The sequence below is a fragment of the Monodon monoceros genome, unplaced genomic scaffold (genome assembly GCF_005190385.1).
Source record: "Monodon monoceros isolate NGI ecotype Baffin Bay Population unplaced genomic scaffold, NGI_Narwhal_1 Super_Scaffold_4, whole genome shotgun sequence".
NCBI lineage: Eukaryota > Metazoa > Chordata > Mammalia > Artiodactyla > Monodontidae > Monodon > Monodon monoceros.
The window spans coordinates 26,959,969-26,978,353 of NW_021703781.1; the positions used below are offsets into that span (position 1 = coordinate 26,959,969).

The 18,385-nt window shown below is 45.5% G+C and overlaps 1 protein-coding gene across 9 annotated transcripts in view; it reads right to left on the reverse strand.

Annotated features, from left to right (window-relative positions):
- Positions 1–18,385, reverse strand: part of KCNMA1 (potassium calcium-activated channel subfamily M alpha 1) — a 746,198-nt gene that overhangs the window by 360,149 nt on the left and 367,664 nt on the right. For all 9 annotated transcript variants that reach the window (XM_029200928.1, XM_029200929.1, XM_029200923.1 and 6 more), the window contains exon 3: positions 8,552–8,613. In XM_029200928.1, the coding sequence (XP_029056761.1) occupies positions 8,552–8,613 (62 nt within the window). The remainder of the gene's footprint in view (positions 1–8,551; positions 8,614–18,385) is intronic.

Sequence of the window (18,385 nt, forward strand, 5' to 3'; positions counted from 1 at the left end):
TAGGTGGGACAGGATTGTCCCCTACGTACACACATGCATGCACACACACACAAACATACACATGCCCTTCTCCCAAATTCTGGGAACAGTGACATGTGCATCCAAAAACTCCCAAGGGCATCCTTACTGCAATGGGTTCTATTTTTACAACACAAATAACTCATCACTGACCAGGGTCTCCCCAAAGCTTTAATCTGTCAGGCTGTCAGGAAGAAGGACAAGAGGAATAAAAGCAAAGGCAGAGGTCACGTCTGTGTGCAGCCCATAAACCCCGTGATGAAGCTGTAGCCGTCAACACCACACCCCAGCATAACCATGGCTGTGTTAAGCATGACTTCTGTCCCTGTGTTTGGATTAAACCATTCTGCGCTCTAACCTTTCCCTCCAGCTGGCTTCCGTACTGATCTCTTGGCAGTTTCTGAGTGCATGTCTGGCTGTGGCTTTAGGTAAAGGACCAGAGCTGGGCAATGGGGAGAAGATCCAGCCCTCTGGCGGTATAAACACGTGTTAATTGCAGAAGACATAGATAGCTAACTGGGCCTTAAAGGGAATGCATCTTCTTCATTTGCCCTGAAACAATCATTCTTTTTAAAGAAAAAAAAAAAAAAAAAAAAAAAAAAGCCAGAGGGCTGAGAGAGTGTCAGATAATCCAAGGGTTTCCTTTTAAATCCTAGAGAGTGGGGAAAAGAGAAGAAATAATTCATTCTAATTTTGGAGCGTAGAGTAGATATGGATTTATAGAAATAGTTGTCAGGTAGTGTTTTCATAGGAGAAACAAATGAGCAGCGGGGCAAAATGTCCTCAAAAGTTATGTGTAACAAATTCCAAACAGCCCAGACCAATGCATTCAGCCTGGTCAACCTTCCACAAGAGAGCTGAACTCTTACTTCCCCTCTGAAATAGTACAGGAAAAAGAAAAATAAAAAGAAAGAAAGAAAAGCAGGACCATAAAATCAGGAAATTCAAAGCCTCTTGCCAACGGGGATGAAATAAACTAATCTCCCAAGCACCCACCTGGCTGGGTTTGGTCTTTTCCACCTGGGATTATCTTTGTTCTTTTCCATGTCCCTAAAGTGTCCCCCAAGATAACAGCATGAAACTCCAGAATTGCGTAAAAGGTCATTATGGGCATTGCTAGTCAATGGACAATATTCACTATCACAGCTTTATTCATTTTTTATTTAGTAGAAAGAGACCAAAAGATCAAGTAAAGAAGGGACTGGTCTGGGCAGGAAGAGCTCTGACTTCTGGCTCTAGTTCACTCCCTGGCTAGTTCAGTGACCTTGAGAAGGTCACTCAGCCCTCACTCGCCAGGAGAGGACGCTGAGGCGCAGGGAACAGTGTTACTAGGCGGACTCCGAAGCCTCTTCAAGTTCTAGCATTTTATTCTAAAGTTGTCTTTTGCAGTAAGCCTGGAAGGTCTAGCTCCGTCTTCCTTCCGGCTCCTAACAGCCCTTGATTTTTGCCTCAGGAAATGCCAAAGACGAGCAGTTCCCTCCGATGCTTCTAAGTGCGGTCGCATGCGGTGCCTCTGTGTCTCCCTCAAAGTGAGACGTGAGCAAGGAAGCCGAGACCACTGCACAGCGTGGAAGACGGAAGGAACAAGAGTGCTTACCCCCTTGGCACACCTGTCTTCTCTACCAGGTTTACAGCCCACTGATGAAAGAAGGGCAATTTGCAAAACCAGATGAGGTAGGATGGTTGAGTTCGGGTTGCTCCCATGCCTGAGCATCAAGGGTTGCCATTCAAGGTTAAATTCTGAAAGGGGACAGGACTTCCCATTGGGAGTTATTTACAGCCTCTCTGCCCCGAAGGCGTCTCCTCTTCCCCCCACCCCGCCTGCAGTGGGCTCCCCTCCCCCACCATCTGACATGCCATTCTTTCAACAGCTGCTGGCTCTCCTGCCGTGCTCCCTTCTCAGATGTGCAGTGCTGTTCTGAACATCCTGCCCTTGAACTTTCCCTACCCATAGCTTTCCAAACCAAAGCCTGGCAGTAAAAATGTCAGTGAGGGATGGAGAAAATTGGGGGGAGTATTTAAAAAGGAAAGAGAAACAATACGGAGATGCTTTACACACACAGCGATTTGTGTTGACTTCCTCAACAAAGGTGAAATGCATGCCACGAGTTCTCGAAAAGGGCCTAAAGGCGGAGAGCTGGAGCAGATTTCTCAGAACACTACCAGAAAGATCAGGTTCCATAAAGGAGCTGGGTCCAGAATAAAATGGTGAGCTTCCTTCTCGATGCCACGGGCTGCCCAGCTGTTCCTGCTATGGGGCAGGGGGTGTGCTAATGGTGACAGTGAAAGTAGCATTCACAGTCCTTTACAGGTTACAATGCACTATCGTGGAAGTAACCTACACTGTCCTCACAGCTCTGCCAGGTGCCCACTACGAGGTCAACACCTGTGTGCACTGTGGGTAATAACAAGACTGGAGGTGGAGGCTGGATATCTTACATGGTTTCAAAGACCTCCAAAGAAACCTCCTTGGGGTCAAATTTTCCTAAAGTCCACGGGTTCGATATGCACACAATGCACTGATTAACTCTGTAAGCACACAGTGCAGAAGTATAGCCAATTAACTATACACTGCAACTCTCTAAAGAGACAAAAGAGACTAATGCGGAAGGAGAGCCTCTCCCGTTATCTACTCTAGTCTGCCAAATAACTGGCTCAGAGACCTAGGTAAGGATGGGGAGGGCAAAGGGACTTTCCACCGGGAAAGAACGAATCCCTGAAGTCGGAGTGCTCCTTAAGACATGATCAACTTTCCCTGCTCTTTGCTAACTTGACCTCAGTCCATCACAAAAAGCTGCCACCCCACTGAGACGACACGGAAGAGCGTATTTTTAGAGCCACAGTTTAGGGAGAAATGAATCAAGGCCCAGACAGACATGAGACAGCACATGGCCCACACGCCCCATGTCCCGGTGAGAAGACTCACAGGACCCTCGTGAGCACAGCCGCCTTGCAGACTTGGCCCCGGAGGTGCGAAATGGGGAGATGAAGAACAAATGAGAAAACAAGACAGATGAATTGGCAGGATGAGGCTACGTGACTTCTCTTGAAACATCTCACTGAACCCACGTAGTCACTTCCACATCTGGAATTTCACTTCCTGACTTGGAAGAGAGGTTCCTTCAGACACATGGATTCAGATCCTGGCTCCACAACTTACTAGCTGCATGTTTTTGGGCAAACGTTGCAGTTTCATCTGTAAAGTGGAAAAGGTCATAGTACCCACCCTATCAAGCTGCTAGAAGAATTTAATGAGACTGCACATATAATTCATTTTAAACTGCATAGCACTATACCTTGACACAGCACAGGATCAGTGAATGTTCTTCCCTCTACCACCCGGCCCTCTCTTCCCTTTTCAGGAGAATTTCTAGGCAAAGGGATTAGAGCCTGGCTGTGTGAAGATTTGGGCAGGTAAAATGGTGGGGTAACTAGCCAGTTCTGTTAAAGCTCTTGGTATCCCATTACATCAATGATGCCCATGTTATTTTTAGAGACTATGAAATCAATCTGGTCAATTTCTACTGCAATCTTTTTTTTTTTTTTTTTTTTTTTGTGGTATGCGGGCCTCTCACTGCTGTGGCCTCTCCCGTTGCGGAGCACAGGCTCCGGACGCGCAGGCTCAGCGGCCATGGCTCACGGGCCCAGCCGCTCCGCAGCATGTGGGATCTTCCCGGACCGGGGCACGAACCCGTGTCCCCTGCATCGGCAGGCGGACTCTCAACCACTGCACCACCAGGAAAGCCCCTACTGCAATCTTAAAGACAGTTTTCTTTAACCATAGCCAACCTCAAGCAATTTGACCATGTGGAAAATATTCAGCATGATCACACTGAAACTGTCTCAAATGAATGAATGAATGGATATAAAATCAATGAATCACTGAGTACAAATGTAAAATTCTAAGGACTGGGGGAAGGCCCCTTTCACATCACCAACACCACTGTCAGCCTGGAATCTGGTCCAAATTTTGGATGCTCTCTAAAATTTGTGCTGCTTTTCCCTTCCCCTTCCTAATGTCCATACCCCCCAAAACAGCACTGCTGATACCAGAAGCCGAGAGCAAAGACCGGTGAAGTCAGCAGGTGCCCCCACTGTGTACCAGCCATTTTGGAGCAGATAAAGCCATTAAGGAAAAATTTAACAATGTATAACCTTTCAGCTTTACTCTGCTCACAGCAGGTAGCGTGCCTTTTAGAGACACAAGCCAGCAATGGAGTCACCAGTGAGCAGGACCTGACCTTCCTTTTCAGTGTGTGCAACGTTAAATATTCATAATGCACTGAACTGCAGCATAAGAAGTAGTGGAGTTTAAACATGAATCGAAGGGATAAACAGCTTCACACAGGTGAGTCATCCTTTCCAAGAATACCCCTGGAAAAAACGCAAATACCCAGGGCCCTGAGCCTCTACCTCTTCCAACGTTCTTCCCTTGAAAATTCTAGAAGCAGCAGGAACTGTTGCATTATGCAGCCCATGAACCCTGCCCTCACACTGACGTCTTCGGGTCTTTTTTCTTTTTTTTCTTTATCTGTTAGAGCAGAATTACTGATCCTATGTCAAAGGGAGGAAATAGACAGGGATGGGACCAGCAACAGTGACAGTATCACCCACGGGGCGTCTCGGGGCACTTCTGACTTCGTTATACAATTTTAAAAAAATCTTTGCTTCACAGAAGATCAGAGTATGTGGAAGTAAAGGGGGGGGGTGTAGGTATCGAGAGACGTCAAAATTAGAAGTTGGAGTGCCTTAAATTGGGCACCTTTAAAAAGAATGAAAGTTAAAGGGAGTAAATCCTAGGAGTGCTCATCACATGGAAAAAAAATGTTTTTTCTTTTAAATTTTGTATCTATATGAGATGCTGGGTGTTCACTAAATTTATTGGGGTCATCATTTCATGATGTACGTAAGTCAAATCATTATGCTGTACACCTTAACTTATACAGTGCTGTATGTCAATCATATCGCAATAAAACTGGAAGGAAAAAAAGAAGGAAAAAGAACTGGAGTTTTTTGGGATAGTATCTGCCTCGTGTGGTCATTTAATGTCCTTGTGGGGGGGTGGAACTACTGTGTGTGGCGGGCTTAATGCTTCTCTGTGTCTGTTAAGGAACTGACATCTGTGTCCATCCAAAGGCTGGGTGGAACATCTCCCTCTGCTTGGGTGTTTCTAGAAAGTCTACTGCTGGGATGACGAAGCATAACGTTAACACAGTTTCATGTAATTCTCTTTGGCTCTCCAATCTAGGAGCTCTGAGCACAATCTGTCTCGGCCAGATAGTAATCAGTTGAGGCTGCACAAGTGATCTCTTCTGTGGTGACCGCTCTAAGAAAATCACACCCAAAGAAGGGCCTCCCAAACCCTTGAACGTAAAAGACCTACTCAGGGATCCATCCTGACTTAACAATGGAAAAGGAAAGAAGTTTGGGAGAGGAAGTCTTTGGAAATGACTTACCTGCTGCCTCTTGATGGTGAAATAAGCTTTGAAAGGTTAAGAAAATCATAAACCCACCAATTATGACATTTATCTGAACTGCCTGTCCACTCATACAACCTGCATTGGCCTGCCCTGACAGTGAGTTAACAGAGCTGACCAACAGAGCCTGTTTTCTATATTAATGTGTGTTCCTTGCACTATTTAAAGGGCTAGGTCAGAGAGCCTCACATCTTGAACTTGTGCTGTGGTGCATTCCCCACCATTTTGGTTAAAACTCACCGAGACAAGCCATTTCACGGACCATGTCTGCCCAGTTAGGTTCACACAAGGGAAAGCCTATGCACTGTCTTTTGATTTATTTATTTGAAGAGTATAAATACTAACTAAAATTCATCTGAAGAACACTAGGTACACTTTTTTCCAGGGTGATGACTTAGCGTAACTTCCAAGAGACGTCTGAAGCTCTCTTTCCAAGATGCCCAGATGGCCAGCCAAACCACGAGTGTGTAAAACCGGTGTGAGTTTTCAATGAAAGGGAGGGATGAATTTTAAGAATTTACATTCTGCTTTCTTACCCGCTTTTCATTTGCATCTTATATGTGGATAGAACTTCTTATCTTGTTTACTATGCTTGATTATAATTTATCTAATGGGCTCTTTTTTCATTCCTGGGAATGAATCTATGGCTTATCGTGGAGGTAACTTTTAGATTCTACTTTAATTCATCCCCTTACTTACACAGTAAGCATCCTTGCTGGCTTTCCCCAGGAAGATAGTAGACCCTTGGTATTGACTACGCTGATGAGTTTCCCCATAGGACAAACTCCTGGGGTTTGACCTCAGAACCCAATGTGGTAATTCCAATGAAAAGTAGAAAGGGCTACACAAAAAAACATAAGATCTTCTTATAAACAAAAAGGCTCACTATGCCAAACCACTCAGTTTAGTGACAGAGAAGAAAGACTGAGGTTAGGATCAGGCTGAAATAGTCCCCAGGGGGAGTGAGGACAGTCTTGGTTCTAAGATTCTTGGCATTTTTGCTGGGAAAAGCTGAGCACAGGACCGAAGGGCCATCCTTAGAATAGACTCTTTGCAAGTCTATAAAAGAAACCAGAACCAGAGAGGGTTCCCAGTACGGCCTTCCCAGGCTCAGCAGAATCATCACTAAATCCAAAGGACACTGAAGTGGTGCAGGGCATCCAGGGAAGAGGGTCTTGCCTTGGGAGATTCTATTCCTTTCCCTCCTTTCATGTGGAGCTGAGAACACCAAGAACTACAGAGCAGAAGACCGCCCCATAGCAGAGACTATAAAAAAGGACACAATTCAAATCCATCTTACAAGAGCACTTTATTTCTGAGAAATACAGAGGAGCAAAAAGGAAGAGACAAGGAAAGAAGGCGCCAAGGCACCTGTCCTTCTGGCCGATCACCACACTCACCTCCACGTAAGGGTTTGCCTGCTGGGGCTCACAGACTACATGCCGGAAAGTACTTTCTGAGCCCCGGCACAGAAGTTGGCAGGGTACGCACCCCATGACTTGTGAGAATACTCCTCACCCCTGGGGAGAAAATGGAGAGCTAAGACCAGGAGCTTTAAAAGATCTCTGGTTCAATTCAAATATGATCGAGAATTATTAAGAGGAGATGTTTAAATGGGGCTTACCTTCAATGACATGCCAATTGGAGTTTTCCAAACTTAAAAAACTCTTCTCTTTCTCGGCCAGGAAGAGCTGATGGAAGAGTGCGTGGAATCTCAACTCCTGGAGGACTTTTCAAGGCCCCTCCACCTGAGATGGGCAAGGGCAGCCCAGCCTTGTGCATGGGGATGGGCTGAAGGGCCGCTGATATTCCAGATGTGGCTGGTTCCCAGAGACAGGTGATGATGTTTTCTTTATTTTCCTTGGCATGATTTTGGCTCAACACCCAAATGCACAAAATCCTTTGGCTGGTGACCAGTAACTCTGAGAAATTCAGAGTTTAGGCATGCATGAAATTACTACAGAAAAAGAGCCACAGAAAGAGAACACTGAGCTCAAAATTCAGGCACACCAGGCTCTGAGCCAACAGGGATACCAAGCAGGTTTCCTCAGATCAAACTCCAGCATCCAGGTGTACCAGGGTGAGAGTTCAGGGAATCAAAACCACTCCTACAGTGGATGAGGTAGGCAAAGAGCTGAAGGCCACCATCCAGGTGTCAGGTGCATGTCCCCACAGAAAGGAGTCAGACCAGCTCAGCTCCCGTTTCCCAAATGCTGTCAACTTCAAGCTTGCGACAGAACGTTTGGAACAAATGATGTACCGAGGGGGTGACACGTGCAGGAACCAGGGCAGAACTGGCTGCCACCTAGCAGCTCCGCTCAGTGCCCCCTTCTGCCTCCTTCAAAGCCTTTTCTGTCCATGGCTCAGACCGACCCCACCCCAGGCTCACCCCAGAGCACCAGTTCACTCAGCCGGTGCCCCAGGGGTCTGCACGAGTGCCCACTATAGGAAATCTCAGATGGCCACGGGCCTCCACCTCTGGGAGTCATCACAAACCCCTCCATCCCATCTCCTTACCTTCACAAGTCAAGAAGCACCAGCCAGTGATGCTTCAGCTGAATATTCAGTTGGCAGGCACAAAGGACAGCATCAGGCTTTCTATGCTGACCTCCAATAAGAGTAAAGCTTTGGAAACCCTCACAAGAAAAGGATCCTACCACCACGGCAAGAATGGCTCAGACCCTCACCGACTGGACACCATGACTCTCTCAGAGGTTGCAAATTCACACCAGAGCCCTTTTGACCTCTTGACACCTTCAGTGCAAATACCGCACCAGGAAACAGCTATTTGAAAATCAGTAATACCCAGGGAAAAGGTGTGATGACCTCAGATTCCTCTCCCGCCCTCCTAGGCCAGCATAATCAAAGTAAGTCTTCCTCGTGAGAGCTTGCTTTCCCATTCAGAAAATCCACACAGACAGCCCTGCCTTCCTCCAAAAGCCTTCCACACTCAGGAGGCTCTGGCAAAGGTTGGTGTTAAAGGAAATCAACGGATCAATGTAAAGGCTCGTGATGGTTTGAGAAAAGAGGGCAAGACAACGTATTTGAATACTCACTTTGACGAATCTATGAAGTATATTACAAGTGCACCAATGCTGAGAGCAAAGACTAACACCACCTGCAAAAGAAGAGAAAAACACCATCAGTTAAGGGCTGAATGCTGGGAAGTTTACTTTTTTATTTTCTGGACACATGCAGCTGCAGCTCGGAACATGGTGTCTTCAGGGGCCTGCTTGGCAGTGTCGCCCCCTCGCTGCGCCCACATACTACCCTGCGCACGGCTCCTCACCCTGCAGTGGACAGCAACCTCACTGCTGGCCAACAGGGCGCAGGGCAGACTTTTGTATCCCTGGGCACTGGGGTTTCATCTGGCCCTGTTACCTCAGGGTCCAGCTTCTCTGCAGCTGAAGTCAACACACTTCATTGGGAAAAAAGCAGGTAAAAAAATCGCAGTGATACAATTTTTCATATTATATGTAACCTAGGCCCCAAAGGAACTCAGAGACAGGGACATCAATTTTTAACAGCTTTGCTGAGGTATCATTTACATACCATAAATTCACCCATTTTAAGCGTACAATTCAATCAATGACTTTGAGTAAATTTATCAAGTTGTGCAACCAGCCGTGTAATCTACTTTCGGAACATTTTCATCATCCCGGAAAAATCCCTCCTGCCCATTAACAGTTAATACCTGCTTCTACCACCGACCCTAAACAAACACTAATTTACTAGCTTACTTTCGGTTTCTATACAAGAAATATTAATCAAAAAGCACGAAGCTGGTGTCTGTCTAAATGTCCATATATGTGTATGTATGCATATTTACATTCATTGCATGAACGTGTGTGTGTGCATGTGGTTGTACTACTTCCCGGGTATTCTGGAGACGGTTTATGCGCAGGAAGCCAAATTAGGTAATACGATTGGCCAGGTACATGACAACGTGCTTCGTCTTGTCACTCTTCACTCAAAATTAATCACCACTGACACGAAAGACAGTTTTGGCATCTCCTGCAAAGGATACCTGTCACAGTAAAAGTCCATCAAAGGATACCTGTCACAGTAAAAGCCCATCAGACGAACATGCAGCACCTGAGGCTGACGCTGACACTTCTGTCCTCACGCCACACTCCAGTTTCTTTATTTACTCCTTCACAGAGGAGGCCAGGAGTGCAACTAAAAGGAGGTACAAAAATATAAAAGACGCCAAGAGCCAACAACGAAGCTTGAGAACAAAAAATAAACACCACCATCACACATAATGCCAGAGGGCAATAAATATCTAGTAGACGTGCTAATATTCTAAAGGGACTGCAGGGTGCAGGGTGTGAGAAGTGTCAGCCTCTTCGGCATATCTTCAAATTGACATCCCTGTGGCATTGGCTGGCGGATAGAAGTGAATCCCGATTCATGTGACGATTAGGCATGATGGAGTCGTGTGTGTGTGTGTGTGTTCACATGCACGTGAGCCAAACTGGCTGACAGAAAATGAACTCTGCATACCTATTCACTTAAAACATTTACAAAATTCCATGGAGCTACATCCATTCCATGGATGGTGGGCTACAAAGCAGACAACTGACCGTTGAAACAACTGGATATTATAAAAGGAATATGTGGCTTCATAGCATCTGATGACTTCCCCTTATGAAAGGAAGTATTAAAACATCACCGGGGCTGATTTTATTCTTCCATTGTGTTTTAAAAACTGAAACGGGCTCCAGCTGAATCCAAGGAAACTCCTGCAGTCTGTCAGTAATTACCCTCGGCCCAGGGCTAATCCCCCTGGCAGGCTCACCTCAGTCTCTCTCCTCACACATGCACTCATTCATTCATTCATTTATTCATTCATTTCTTGCAAAGTTATACACAAAAACAAACAAAAACATCAAGAAGCCTCTGCTTTTCCCTCTATTATCTGAATGAGGCAGGAAATCAAGTAGCTTAAGATTAATTTTGATCTGTGCTATTTCTGAGACATAAGCAGTTAGATCCGGGCCCTGACCTCATCCTCAAAATGCTGCAAAGAGAAGGGGTGTGGCCAGATCAGAGGGGAAGGACCTCTTCTTCATTCATAGGCAGCTGATGCAAGACTAATCTCTGGCAATTTGGCTGTGTGTGTGTGTTTGTGCATCCGTGAGTGCAGAGCTTCTCTCAGAGCGGGCCGTGCAGGCTTAGGCCATTAAAGCTAGAGAGAAGATGAGGGGAGAGGATGGGGGAAAGGGGAGGAGAGAAAGGGAAAAGAAAGGGGAAAAGTTCTTGCACACCGTTTCTGCATCATTCTGAAACGGGCTCAAAAATCTAAGCTCTCCTGCCATGATGATGACTTCCCAGCATCGGAGGGGACAAAGTAGCTGACACTAATGTGTCCCAGCTGCCTCTGTGATGGGGAGTAATGTGCAGCTTTAAGCGAATCAGCCAGTGACAGGAGGGGCGGCCTCTTGTCTCTTCAGATGCAAAGTCAAATAGCAGCATCGCTCTGACAGGATAAGGGAGGGAGAGAAACCCAGGAGGAAGATGACTCCACAGTTCCCAGGAGCTGAAGGTTCTGAGGAGTGGACCTATTCTTGGGTCCACACGTTCAGCTGGAAGACTCTCAATGGGGTACAGGGTGTCCAAACTGTCCCATCCCCATCCCCCAGCCACCTGCCTCCAGGCACGAAATGATCAATGGGGCGGGGGAGGATCTGCTTCTCAGTATGGAAGCCACCATGCCTGTGATTTTTAAACTTGCTAAATGGCTCTTTATCATGTCAGGCTTGATTACATTGTCAACCCGATCCGGGTGCTGCAGATAACGAATCAATCCTTTGGATCTCGCCATGAAAATAGGAATCCAACAGAGATGAATCTTCTACAGGGCCCTCGCAAAGGGCTAGTTCTCTCTCATCTTGCATCTCTCATCTCTGTCCCTCTGGCAAACACCCCACTGAGAACCCTACTCTAAAAATGAAAAACTTCAGTCCAACTATACAAAATGATTAGATTTTAGCCTAAGTGGTAATGGTTACATTACAGAGCATCCCCAAATAATCACCTAAGTATTTCACATTTGCTATGCACAAGGCCCTAGGAAAAACAAAAGGAAGAAATCCACTTGGAGTCATAAAATATGCTCTTTTCCTGCAGTAACCCTTACATAGATGAGTCCTGTGCTGTCATGCAATTAGTGCTCAATTGTAGGGTACAGGTAGAGTCAATATATAGTAAGATATGGGCTAGATGGGACATACATAAATGGAGGAGCTAGGGAAGGGCGGGAACAACAGAGGTTCTTGTCTCAACAGCCACTCCCTTCTCAAAGTGTCCCTTCTTCCGACGTGTTACGGCTACTCTAATATCCCTTCATTAAGGGGGAGGGCCACTGGGAATCCTTCCGTGAGCAACTACAGTCCCAGGGACCAGGGGCAAGGCAGCCCAAGGGACATGGTAAGATGAGACCAAGAAAAGAGACCGGGAAACACTCGCCATCTAGCAGCTAACACCCCTAACAATGACCAAGCACTTGACAAAGTACTGTCGCAAACGAGAGTGTGTGGACACAGTCTGACACAAGGGATGAGGTGAGCAGTCCCTCTCAGCACACCCTGTGCCTGTCATGAGAGCCCGGCCAGCCTTCCTAACTCTTCATAGCCTGGGTTCGCCATATCACCTTGGCTACCCTGCGTAGTGCTAACTGCCATATTCTTAGGTTTACTGCAAACACCCGTATGCTGTGTGGTGGTACTGAGTCCTGAGTGATATTTATAGAGCGCCAGATTCCTAAAAACAAAAGCCGTTTGATAAATGTCATTGGAACAGTGGTGCCCGTGAGTCATCTATTTTCAAAACTCTAAGATCAGACATGACATGTGTTTGTACAGAAGAATGCTAGGTATACAGACAGACAGACAGACAGACAGACACACACACACACACACACACACACACACACACACACACACACACACAGTATACTAAAAGAATGCCTGTCCCCAACACCTGACACCAGAAGTCTGATGATATGGGACTTCCCTAGCAGTCCAGTGGGAAGACTCTATGCTTCCAATTCAGGGGGCACAGGTTCCATCCCTGATCAGGGAAACTAAGACCCACATGCTGGGCGGCCAAAAAAATAAATAAATAATAAAAATTTTAAAAAGCAGGAAAATTATATAAAAACAAAAGTCTGATGATACTTGGTGAGCAGAGAGGAGAAAGACACAGCCATCTTCACGATGGAAATTTGAGCAGACCCTGGAAACCTTCCAAATGTCTTGGAAAGTTCAGAAAAATGCACAACAGTATGGCGAAGCACAGAATATCCTCCCTCAGGTCACTGAAGCTCCCCAAGGAAAAGACAGATCCATTGATGCGATATGGAGGTGAATGAATCTGGAAAGCTGGCTCCTCAGAGATACTGCCTGCTCTAGAACCTGGTTTCAAGCTTTCGGGTTTAGGCCCAAATGCTTTCAAACCCACACATAAGGCTACATGGGCCTTCAGACATGGATCTGGAGCAGAGGGTCACAAAGGTTGCTGCTACTCAAATCCTATCACCTGAGGAGCTCTCCTTAAAAGCCCTCACCTCACCGGGGGACCAGATAATTGAGAACTGGGGTGAGGGGGAGGCCGCATATCTCTATTTTTAACAAGCTCCTCCAGTGAATCTGATGTGTGGCCAAGAACGGGGAGTCACTGAATTAAACCCATTAGAGAAAACCACTTAGCTCAAGTCAGAGATTAATTTACAAATGTCGCCTTAACAATTAGCCCATTAGAACATATGTATGAGGCCTGCACACTTTGAGAATCGTGCTAGGAGTACTCTAAAAAATACAGAGAGGGGGATGAACTAATTCTCTCCTGAACGGGTTTTACACATTCTACTCAGCTCACCGCAGAACAAATGACCCTACTTAATGATTCTGCACGTTTGATCAGGGCCTAGCCAGCTACTGGCAGCAGCGACCCCTCAGAAAATGAACAATTTTTGATATAGGATCCCAAAGGCACATTACTTTCTTTTATTGAGGTATAATTTATACACAATAAAATTCACTATATAAAAAAAAAGACATGAGGACTCCCAAGGCCAAACAATCTGGGGACCGTTTGTTTATGAGAGATAACATCATTCCAGCATCCAAATTATAATGTTTGGTCTGGCAAATTTAACAACTCTACAATCAACCTTTATTGAACTCCTCTGCTTGAGGTCCAGAGGGGGAGAGAGGGAAATAGAAAACTGAAATAGCTAAGTCAGGCCTGATCTTTGCCCTCAACTAGCATGGAATCCAGAAGTTTAAATTACTCAGGAGTCCTTGTGAATTTTATAAATGCTACACATATAAATAGACACTTCTGCGAAGTCCAAGGAAGGAGGGGGCCTAGAAATAACACCACCGCCACTGCAAACTCCCACAGTGGAAGAGGAAGAGGAGAATGGAAAACCAAGGAGGAGGAAGGGAGAGTTCCTGATGCTCCAGGTCCACCTGGCTGGTCCAGGGAAGGGCAGACACCAGGTGCATGGGGTGGCTGGCACGTGGCGGGGAGAACGCAGGACTCCAGTAGGGAGGCCCACCTGGGTTTGAATCTCAACTCTGCCCCGATAAGCAGCATGCTCTCGAGCACATCACATAATGTCTCTGGGACTCAGTCTCCCAATCTGTGAAATGGTGGGATTGGAACAGATGCTTATCCAGTGGGGACCTTGACAGGTTACTGTAGACAGTGAAAGACGAAAACTGTTTGGCTTGAAAAGGCAGAGCTCTTTTATGCCAACTGTATGCCATTTCTGCATAATTATAATTCAGCACGATGGCAATAAGCGTGTGTCACTGATCTGTGTCAGAGAGGCTTGCTTCTTTCATAAAATCACAAGTGTGGACTCCATGGGCACTCGGATTCAGAGTCTGCGCTTCCAGTAGCACAGTGAGTTGCCCCTGTAGCTTTTCATCTCACAAAACTAAAAACCTAGACCCACCAGCTGCCGCCTCCTGCGTCTGTGCCTCAACTGTGCCATCGCTACAGGGCACTGAGTGGTGGTGTGACACAGCCCCCTCTCCTCCAACCTCGGTGATTCACTAAAAAACCTATGTTTCTGCCAGTTTTACCCCGAGAAGCTCACAATGAGTCTCAATCTTTTCTCAAGGGAAAAGGGAAAGGATTTCTTTTTCTTCACTATATGGCAAGATTAGTGGTATGTTTTTCTCATCCCTGAACTACTAGCTGTTCTCAATAGGAGAAGACATAATTTTGCTACCAAAAAAGGTATTTTTGTTATCCTAAATAACAAAAGATTTGTAAAGTATAAAACCAATATTTTGACAGCGCCATTTAAACAGCCAAATGTCCCCTAAGTTTCCAACCTAACATTCTGGTGCATTACATTTGACTTACGTTAAGTGCTTACACAAAAATGCCGTAAGCGGATTCACTGGAAACCAAGACTCCAAACAATAGTTGAAGTGCAGATGCATTCAAGATGAAAGAAAGAAAGGAGAAGAAAGGAGCTTTCAGCAGTTGGTATTTAGAATTATAGCATTAAAATAAAATACATGGGACTTCCAGATAAGAGTAAAACAGTGCTTTATTCAAATGTAAGGAAGCCGAGTAAAAATACCTGTGAGAACGTGTGTGTATGTACAGCTGATTCACTTTGTTGTGGAGCAGAAGCTAACACACCACTGTGGAGCAATTATACTCCAATAATGTTAAAAAAAAAAAAAAAAAGATTTTCATTGGACGAATATACTGATTGGAGTCTTTCAATCATTATAATTTTTAAAGTAATAAAAGAATATAGTTACAAAAAAATGCCTGTGATTTTGTGGGCATTCAAATCTGGTGTTTCCAAAAATGCAATACTATAAAGCCATACTCAGTGTAGAATGGACTGGATTTTCAGGACACGTGATATAAAATGGCGAGGGCCCCCCCTCAATCGCTGCAAATGATTTCCACGGCTTTTGGTACGAAGATAAACATCCCTGACGCAGCTTAGAAGACCCTGAAAACTCAGGCCTTTTTCCTCCTCTCTGGCTTTATCTCACGCTTTCTCCCTCTCTAGACGCCAACTAATGGAAATTTCAGTTCTTATTTACCGTGTGCACACCCCCCCCCCCCGCAACCACCCAACCACAGGGCCTTTGCACAAGCACTTCCTTCCTCCTGGAAGACTTACTTCCCCTCATAGACTATCCATCCTTCAGATCTCAACTCCACCATCACTTCCATGCTCACACAATATAGGAAAGTCCCCCACGAGCACAGTCTGTACCTTGTGGCACTTAGCACAGGAGCAATTTTACGTTTCTTTGCGTAATCGTTTGATTAATTCCTCTGTCCTCTACTGGACTGCATATTCTGTGAACACTGGGTGCATATCCATTTTTACTCATCATTAAATTCCCAGGAGCTAGCAAAGTGTCTCGATCAATATTTGTTAAATAAATAAGCATATGGAGAAAAGACTGGAGAAGGGGTTTGGAGACTGGGTGCAGTGAAAGAAAAAGAAAGCTGGAAGGATATGAACCCTCACTGAGTGGGACTTCAGAGTTTAAATCCTTCCCTGTGATGGTAGGATCCAAGGGACCCCTGCTGAAGTGGAGCGGGGTTGAACATCACTGCAGTCAGAAGGACAAGGATGGGGGATGCACAGGGGCCGGCTAGCACATTCAAGTGCACAGACTGGAAGCTGATGGCCAGAGGGGCCTGGAGGTCGGTAGATGACACCAGCAGGGAGAGTAGACAGAATGGGGATTTAGTCAGGTGGCAGGGGCCTCAAGAGAAAAGGTTTTGCACAGGATGGAAGAGGCAATGGAGGGCCAGAGTGTCCAGTGATCCCTGGGCTATGGAGAAACAAGCCACCTCCATACAGAGAAGTGAGGGAAATTACAGCTCTAAGAAAAACAGGTTCAGCTGAGATGGGAGATGTCAGGAGTGTTATGTGAAGAGGTTGAGAATTTAGATTAGGTTCAGGACTAGGAATCTGAGGGAACAAAGGGAAGCCCAAGTCCTGAGGGGGCATGATACAAAATAATATAAATATAAATGCATAAATGGGACATGAATATATATATATGTATGCACGTACACACACACACACAACAAAGAACACAAACGGATACTCTGCTAATTAATCACAGATGCTGGACGTCTGTCAATATTTGTTAACCAACTACATTCCCAGCAAGGTGTCTCTGTCCATTTTCAAATTAGGTAGTAATTTCAAAATGACTATAGATACAGAGAAGCCCTGGAAATAATAAGGCTCCTCCTTAGTGTACACTAAGAACAAGTTTATTATAAACTATGCGTCTGCTGGTATACAGACAAATAAGTACAACGGTTGGCTTTCTGGAGAGGGTGGAGGAGAAACTGACTAATACAAATAGATACAGAGGGTCTGGATTCTTCTTGGTTTGTTATGTTCCTCAAAGAAGAAACTGGGGCCTAAGTTGTAAGTCAACTGCCTACTCTCTTCCCCTCTGAGGATTCATGTTGAGTGTGAGTTGTGTGAACTTCTGCAGGTTAGTGTCCCCAGCTGTCACAGGAGGGTCATCTGTCTTACATCCTGGATTTCATTGACCATGCACATCTCATTCTGCACAACTTAAAAATACAGAAGAGTTCAATGTGTTCCTCTAAGGTCTAAGTTTTTTAGAACTGAAATAAGAAACTAAAATGATGGAAAGCAAGAGTAACATTAAGACAGAAAATTTTCCCTAAAACCTATGTCCTTCCTGAGAGTTGAGGTTTAATGACACTAAAATCTTAGGCCACTGCATCATAAAATTTTAAAGGTTGATTTCTGCATATTTTAACCAATGGCATGAAAACCGCTGCCTTGGCAAACAAGACAAAAATCTTCCATTTGAGGTCTGAAGTTGGAAAGACCTTTCCTGTCTAATTATTGAAAAACCCAAGGGAAAACATTCCATCAGCTGGTGGAGCTCCCAAGATTGCAGCTAATGAGCTTTTTCAGAAATTGTCTGGTTTAAGTGCATGTGAGTTTGGCCAAGTGGGCTGTTAATTTAATGAGGTTCATAGGATGAGAAAACTTCCGTGGCACTGTCAGGTCACCAGTTGCTGCCTGTTGTCACCAAGGACTAAATTTATGGCCATCTTTGCCTTACTTTTCAAATTTTGCCAGTTCTAAGAGTATATTAAAGGGAAAAATGGAACTGAAAGCTGGGACTCAAACAGCCACCTATACACTCAAGTTCACAGCAGACGAAAGTGGAAGCACCCAAATGTCCACTGACGGATGAATGGATAAACGAAATGGGGTCTGTACATACAGTGGAATATTATTCAGCCTTAAAAAAGGAAGGAAATTCTGGTACATACTACAACACGGATGAACCTTGAGGACATCTGCTAAGTGAAATAAGCCAAACACAAAAGGACAAATACTGTATGATTCCACTTATATGGGGAACCTAGAACAATCAGATTCATAGAGGCCGAAGTAGAAGGGGGATTGCCAGGACCTGGAGGAGGTGGGGATGGAAAGATATTGTTTAGTGTGTACAGAATTTGTTTGTTTTCCTATAAAGAGCTGAATAGTCAATATCTTAGGCCAGCAGGCCACAGGGTCTCTGTTACAACTACTCAAGTCTGATACTGTAGTGCAGTGGGCCCCAGCCTTTTTGGCACCAGGGATGGATTTCATGGAAGACAATTTTTCCACGGACTGGGGGTGGGGAGGTCTGGTTCAGGCAGTCATGTGAGTGATGGGGGAGACGGTTCAGGTGGTAATGTGAGCGATGGAGAGCAATGCAGAGCCAGATGAAGCTTCGCTCGCTCGCTCACCCGCCACCCACTGCCCACCTCCTGCTGTGCGGCCTGGTTCTTAACAGGCCACTGATGGTTCGGTCAGCGGCCCGGGGCTTGGGGACCCC